Source organism: Myotis brandtii, unplaced genomic scaffold (assembly GCF_000412655.1).
Source record: "Myotis brandtii unplaced genomic scaffold, ASM41265v1 scaffold126, whole genome shotgun sequence".
Classification (NCBI taxonomy): Eukaryota; Metazoa; Chordata; class Mammalia; order Chiroptera; family Vespertilionidae; genus Myotis; species Myotis brandtii.
Window position 1 is genome coordinate 1,210,553 of NW_005354425.1, and position 8,156 is coordinate 1,218,708.

Consider the following 8,156-nt stretch of genomic DNA (forward strand, 5'->3'; position numbering starts at 1 on the left):
TTGAGTGCCTGCCCCCTGGTGGTCAGTGCACATCACAGCGACTGGTCATTCGGGTTGTTCAGTCATAAGGGCTGCTTAGGCTTTTATATATATAGATTCTGATTCTGTCACCTTAGGAGAAACATAATGGGCTGTACAGTCTGAAATTACAAAGAGTCAGAGGGGATACATTAAAATCTATAAAATCATAGAAAGCCTAGATCAGGGGATCATGAGTATGTTCCTAATTATTGGAAAATAGCTTTGAAGCTTAAGAGAAGGATAATTGTAAAATATAAAAATGTTACTTATAAAATTGTGTAACTTATTCCAGGAAGAGGACTAAAGTGAAAATAAATAGGTTTGACAAGGATTTAAATAAATAAATGGGTTATTAAACCTTTTAATCTATTGTAGTATAGACCAGCCGTGGGCAAACTATGGCCCGCGGGCCGGATCCAGCCCGTTTGAAATGAATAAAACTAAAAAAAAAAAAAGACCGTACCCTTTTATGTAATGATGTTTACTTTGAATTTATATTAGTTCACACAAACACTCCATCCATGCTTTTGTTCCGGCCCTCCGGTCCAGTTTAAGAACCCATTGTGGCCCTCGAGTCAAAAAGTTTGCCCACCCCTGGTATAGACTCTACAGAGTAAAATATCTCACCCTACTAAAATAGGTGTGATAATCACCTCTATGCTTTGAAAATTAGCTCATTTCAAACTCCAAGGAGCAGAGTAATTAACACAAATGATATATGTTCACCAAAATTTTTATCTGATGAAATTATTTATATACATATGTATTTACATATAGAAACTAACATATATAAAATTATGAAATTAACATATATAAATCATTAGATTGAATATCATGTTCAATCTGCATCAACAGCCACTTGAAAAAAGCCACTACATTCACGGATTCAACCAACCACAGATCAAAAATATTTTAAATGTTACACTGTTGCTGAGGTGTAGTATGTAATGAGTCCTAAGATGGTTGCCTCTGTACTGAACATGTACAGACTTGTTTCCTGGTCATTCCCTAAACAATATAGTATAACAGCTATTTACATAGTATTTACATTGTAATAGGTATTATAATAATCTATAGATAACTTAAAGTACACAAGAGGATTTGTATAAACAATATGCAAGTATTATGCCATGTTATATAAAGGACTTGAGCATCTTCAAATTTTGGTATCCCCCAGGATCCTATAACCAGTTCTCTGAGGATACTGAGGGATGGCTGTAATTGAACAGAATATGAAGTAGCAAATAAAATTAATAAAGTCATAACAATCTTAAAGAACTTCTTGGCATCTAGAAAAAAAATAAGATTTTCCAAACTGTTAGTTGGCACTTCATAAGTCCAACTTTAGGAGTATAACTTTCCTTTTAAAATCTCTACCTGTTGTACTAATTTACTGTGGTTTTTAACTTAGAAATGGCATTGCCAAATGGAATCCAGCATTAAAATTTTAACAGCTAACCCTGCATTGCCTCAGCTGAAGGCAAGTTGCCATAAGAAAGATGTACCTTCATCAGTTCCGGATGCATGCTCCTTTCCAAACTGGCCATGATGCTCTCGGCTTTGCCTTGGCTGCTAGTTTCATCATCTGTAAATTCATTAAAAGCAGATGTTCCAAATCATACAAACCATTACTAATCACCTAAGAGGAATATCCTAACTATCTCTTCTCCCACCCCATCCTCACCTACTAGATTTATTGCAAAGAATTTTGATTATGAAAGCATAGGGGAAACTTTAATGGGCTTTTGAAAACCTGCCATGAATTCCCTATCCATTTTAGTCTGGTTATATTTCATGTGTCTGAGTCTATACACTATCAACTCTGAAAACAAATATATCAACCTTCAGAGTCACTTTTAATGAAGAAGCAGGTCAACCTTTAAGATTAAGAGTTCTATATTCACCCCACACAACAGACATTTCCATAGATTAAAGACAAGGGCTTTACCTCAATAACGAACCATTTAAAAATTCTGACCTTGTGCTGCTTCTACTGTCTCCTTTTTCTCTTGCACCAAACTGTCGGTATTGATCTGGATAATCTTTTTCAAAGTTATCAACCATTCTTCCATCTCCTGTTCAGTTTCAGCAGCCAGATAATGGCTGTACTTATCTAACATCTTGAGTTCAAAAGCATGACGGCGCATTTTGGGGCACTAGAAGAAAAAAAAACCGCATTGTTAAGTTAGTTTAGTTGCTCTTTTCATATTAGATTTCATTAGTTTATTTCTACCTCAGAACAGCACACAGATATACCAATACTTTTATGAAAGAATTGCTTCTTTCAACTAGACGATGAATGAATGACCACGTCAAACATCTTTTTTTTTTGTTCCCTCAGTACTGAGCTCAGTGTTATATGCACAAAGTGGGTATAAAATACTACTTGTTGAGTGAGTATTATCGTTTAAGGCCTTTTGACATCCATCACATTTAGATAATTACACTGCCACATGAAAGTAACCAAATATTTTATAATTTTCCCCCTGCTCAAAGTTTTCCTTGCATATTTATAGATTTCCCTGGCCCTTAAAAACAATCGGCCCTTAAATGTGACCTGAAATAAATCTGGCACTTGCTTTATATCATAACATAAAATGCAATATCAACACCTAATTCATTTTACCACACATAATATGCACAAAAGAAAACTTTACTTGATTCACATTAAATTGTGGCTCTCTAGATTTATTGCAAAGGACAATATGGAAATGGCCAATGCTGAATACTAGCACACAAGGCAAATAAAATCTACCTCCTTTCCTCAAACATGATGACACATTCTTTTATATTACCACCTTCTCTGTCACGACCAAAGAAATGACACACTCCCTCTCCCAAATAACACAGTGTTAGTTTTAAGAAAGGTTCATGAATCAATAATTTTCCACTGCATAGTCATTACTCAAGAAGGAACCAAGAAATTTCCTCTTTCTCATCTTCAAAGTATAGTAAAGGATGACATCAAACTGCTGTAGCAAGTCACAAAGATTTATATATTTGAAAATATTTGGAAGGGGAGATCATAAATAGATGAGGAAAGCAGAGCCTAGGAACAAATGGTCAATCCAGACTAAAACTAATAAAGAATTTTTGTAATTTGTGTGTGTCCTCTTTTTTCCAGTAATATATATACAAAAAGTATACACACTGAATAATTATAAAGGCAGTTTATTAAAATACATTTCATTTTCAAAATTGAGCTATCAGCTATTAAAGTGTGTATATATTTTTTGGGACACACTATATATATCACCTTCTAGTCACATAGATTTTCATATTCTTACAAGTTGTTTTTCATTTGATCCTTATAATAATCTCATTTGATCAGAAAATAGACACTTTAGTTTTGAAAATTAAGATTCAGGTAGGTTAGGGGCATTGAACTCACATCTCATGCCTCCTAATCAGCCCTGTGCTACTTCTGGTCGACCATGCTATCTTGGCTCTGTAGTAATGGCTCCTATCTTGGTGAATTGACTTCTTATTTAGATCATCTCTGTGCCCTGTTTCCCACACAGTCTTTGTTCATGCCCCCTCAATAATTCAAATCAGTAAACATCTGTTAAGCCACTGCTGCTGTGTACAAAACACTGCTAATTATTATAGAGGACACAGACATGATGAATATGACATGGTCCCTTAAAGTCTAAAAATGAATGTGCAGAATTACCCACAAGTTAGAGTATGATTCACAGATTAGAGTATAATAGAGGGGAAAAAGCCAAGTGGTCATACAGGGGAGGTGGTGCTTAATTCCACTTGGTGGGCATGAGGGTAGGGAAGGAAACAGAAAACATTTCATGGCAGAAGTGCTATTTGAGCTGAGTCTTAAAGGTTCAAACAGGAACAGAAGGGGAAAGTATATGTCAAGCAGAGAAATAAATGTAAGAAAGGCATACACATGTGAAGCTATGATTGGAGCACAGAATGTATAAGGGAATGCGGGGGGATGCAGTTAGAAAGCAGGGTGAGGGCCAATCACTATGGGCCTGCAATGGTTAAGACCTTTAGATCTCACTATGCAAGACAATAAATCAAGAGCCACAAGGTTTTGGGTAGAAAGTAAAGGACCCCATCTATGTCTTAGGAAGATAAATTGGAGCAGGACAACAATTCAGAAGGCAGGAAGGTAAGATTCTAGGTAAGAGAGGAGAAAATGGAAAACCAGAGGAAGCACAGTGAGAATGGGAAAATGGTAAGAGATTGAATAGGTCCTTGGAAGCCAGACTTGAAAGGACTGGGTAAACACCTGAATACTAGCACAGAGCAAGAGTGGGCCAATTGCAGGGAATTCTGAATTGTCTTATATAAACATTTTAGCAGATGAGATGCCATTAACCAACAGAGAAAAATGACGAGGTTCTTTTGTTTTTTTTTTAATTGACTTTTTAAAAAATTTCTTTATTGATTAAGTTATTACATATGTGTCCTTATCCCCAAGCCAAGTTGATCAGCCCAGCTGGCATGGCTCAATGATTGAGCTTCCACTTATGAAGGTCACAGTTCGATTCCCGGTCAGGGCATATGCCCAGGTTGTGGGCTCCCTCCCCAGCGTGGGATGTGCAGGAGCAGCCCATCAGTGATTCTCTCTCATTGATGTTTCTATCTCTCTCTCCCTCTTCCTTCCTCTCTGAAATCAAGTAAAATCTATATATTTTTTTAAAGAGTTGATCAATAACCGTTTTCGAGAAAGAGAAGAAAGATTACCTCTACAGCCCTACCTGAACAACGTCAATGCAGGCATCCAAGAAGATGGCAGTTTTAGGTTCTTTTGAATTTTTTTCATCTTTATAGGAATTGAGAATATATGAACCATCAGGAAGTTGAGTTAAGTAAAAATACCGTCTCTTGAATACCTATGGAGGAAGGAACAGCAATGATATATTTGTTACATATACATTGCATTTGAACAGTTTCTTTGAACTAAAAACTTTGAAAAGCTTGCCACAGGCATTACATGTGGACAACCTTCAGACAACTCTGAAAAGTGTTAGGAATTACAATTATCTTCATTTTTTTAAGATGGAGAATTTGAAGTCAAGTGATTTTACTCAGTTAATCAAATATCTAGAGAAGAGGTTTTAACACTTTAAAGTTTATAAAGTAATTTTGTATCTGAATTACTGTCCATTTCATTATAGCATCCATTTCCCATTTAATTGCAAACCATGACTAGATTCTTATAATTTCCATCATATTATCACAAATCCAAGTATAAATATATATATAAACAGACACAAACACACCCCTCTATCATCTATTTATCTCTCATCTGCACATCTTACTGCACTCACCTATGCTGTTCCAGTATCCCCACTTGTGAAAGTAAAGCTTATAATGCACTCACTGAGTCATTAGTTACTTACCATTGTTGAGCGCTCCGAATGCTGAGATTTTAATCAAAAGGCCCAATGGGATTGTGCCATTCGTTTGCAATTAGGGATTCACAACAGTTAAGAAGTAGTCTGTTACTACAACTCATAGCAAAAGCCACAGGAATTGGGGAAAAGGAACAGTCTGATACATTCATGCTACCTCTCTACTCTCCCCTAAAAAGAGTCTTGGACCCGATGAAGGAAGTGAGAAAAGGGGATTCTGAGCTCTCTGATGAATCTATGCTTCTTTCAATAAGCCACAAACTCTAAGCTGTGTCAAGCATTTCTTATAGTAAAATTCCCCAGGATTATGGATCTAAAATAATGTCAGAGAATGGGAAGAGAGACTAGGAAATAGATTTTTGGTGATTATTGGGGAAATGCATTGCAATGCATCTTATGTTACTCACAGGAGTTCATTTTTAGATTTAAGGTTGCCATTTGCAATCACCCATCTAATTATCCAGTTATGATCTCTGACTATTTTAAGAACTATAATTATGAAAAGAGTTTTATTTGGCAACATCGTTCTTGAAAACTACTTCACTTCTGGCAAAGTAGCTGAAATATCCACAATTTATTTCTCCATAGCATGAGTAAACAAAAAATAGAAACATGTTAAGGGGCATTTCTTTTTAGGAAAAGCAGTAAATAGATGTAATGAGCTTGCAGTTATTTTGGACTTGTTTGAACATCATTGATTTTGCAATGAATGACAAAAATATACCAGTGGGAGGAACACCCTAACAGGTTAGACTGGTAAATGCTACAGCTTCTATTTCAGGGAGTGTCCATGTGGGCTATGTCTTATCAACAGAAAGGAGTCCAAGAAGAAAAATATCGCTTTGTTTTTCAATGCCAATCAAGTAAATGTTGCTGCATTAGTTTACAAGGGTAGAAAGCATGTGTGTGTGTGTGTGTAGCATATACATATATTTTCATATTTGATTCACCCACAGTTAAGTTTACTGGAGCTACAATTAAATAAATCTAGATTCATACACAAGTATACACATGGTAAATACATACAGAAATATACAGAGAAATATATATATGTTTGCTTATTTTCACAACAATGGTACATTCACATCTGTTATTAAAATGATGGAACCAGAAGACCTAAAATTACACACTGAGCTTATTTAAAATGAAAAAACACCACTTTCTAAAGGTATTATAATAACTATTTGAGAAAAATTTTGAAAAAAATACATTTTCCAGGCAGAAATTAATATGAAAAAATTAACACCAGATTAGAATCTGAACAATGATCAAATCTACAACTCAGTGATACAGTCTGTAGAATCCACTTGCAGAGTCCATAGCCAGCAACAAAGAGGGACAGAGGAAGGGAAAATACAGAGCAAACAGTTGTGGCACAGAGCCAAATTATAGTCTATAAAAATTTTTTCATGCACAGCTGCCTCACCAAGCAAAGACATTTTGTGGCAGCCGCCACTTCCAATATTAGCCAAGCACATCATTACAAAAGAGATGGAAAGGGATCTGAAATTACAGTAAATCACTTCCTGTAACATTGTAATTATGTCTAAATGTGACACTGAGGTAGATAGCTCATGAATCTGGGGAGAGGGCAGATGCCTGCAAGTCATTTGATCTTGATTTGCAACCAGCACTCCTGCTCGTCAGCAGTGAAACTGTCCTCAAGACTCTGCTTTTCTCAGTTTCCTCGCTTATAACATGATGTAATCAGACTACATAATCTGTACGATCATTTTTTTCATGATCTACAAATAATTTTATTGAAACTCAATGAATAACACAGCAGCCTTCCTAGGCTAGGGGTAACCCTCCCCCAAATGATTTTCTACAGGAAACTGGGGATGGGATAGAATAGGGTGAATAAATGGTATAAAAGGAGATTTGGCTTGGGATGGTGAACACACAATACAATATACAGATGTCATGTTATAGAATTGTACGCATGAAGCCTGTATAATTTTATTAACCAATGTCACCTCAATAAATTCAATAAAATAAAAATAAGTAAATAGCACAGTTTGTAGAGTAAGGAAGTTTTGAAAAGTCATTTCTGTCAAAATCAGACTCTGCCTCAACAGATATGTAAAATCTCTCCTCTTTCTAATATTCTATGATATGTTAGATTTCAACGTCTTGGAAGCTTTTAAGGTGACTTTCAAAGAAAAAAAGGAGTAGCCTAAATCTCTCATGTGGAACCAAAAGGAAAATCAGAAAAATGACTTTCCTGACATTTTTTAAATTTCCAAGATGTTGCTATTTCGGGTACAGGTCTACATTGTGGTTTTTTTTTTTTCAATTTCAAAAAGAAGACAGCTGTTAAAATAACGACTATACAGTGGTAATTATTCTATATCATACCTTTCATCTGAAGGCCTCAAGTCCTTTGTAACCAATAACTAATTATTTTAATGTCACTAGGGAATAAGAATCATTATCTACATTTTATCTAATAGCAAACTGAGAGACTGAGAACTCACTCAAATTCACAAAGGCAAGTCAGTTTTGGACTAGAATCATAATCATGTGACAGAGACAAAGAGAATTTTGCCCACACCCGTCTAATGGCTTCCCAACGAGGTTCAAATAAGACTCAAAATACTCACCATAGCCTGGGATGATGTACATGATCTGGCCTCAAATGATCTCTTGGACTTTATTCCTAATTCTGCTGCTCCAACTACACTGGTTTACCTGTTGTTCCTCAAACAACCCAAGCAAGCTCCTTTGAGCTTTTGCATTTTCTGTTCCCTTAGC

General features: G+C 35.7%; 1 protein-coding gene across 1 annotated transcript in view; it reads right to left on the reverse strand.

The window, feature by feature from the left end:
• The window catches only part of DOCK11 (dedicator of cytokinesis 11), a 141,734-nt gene that overhangs the window by 119,524 nt on the left and 14,054 nt on the right, over positions 1–8,156 (reverse strand). Inside the window, exons 3-5 of the mRNA XM_014534185.1 lie at positions 4,746–4,880; positions 2,000–2,177; positions 1,527–1,606 (exon numbers count right to left, since the gene is read on the reverse strand). Coding sequence (XP_014389671.1) covers positions 1,527–1,606; positions 2,000–2,177; positions 4,746–4,880 — 393 coding nt within the window. The remainder of the gene's footprint in view (positions 1–1,526; positions 1,607–1,999; positions 2,178–4,745; positions 4,881–8,156) is intronic.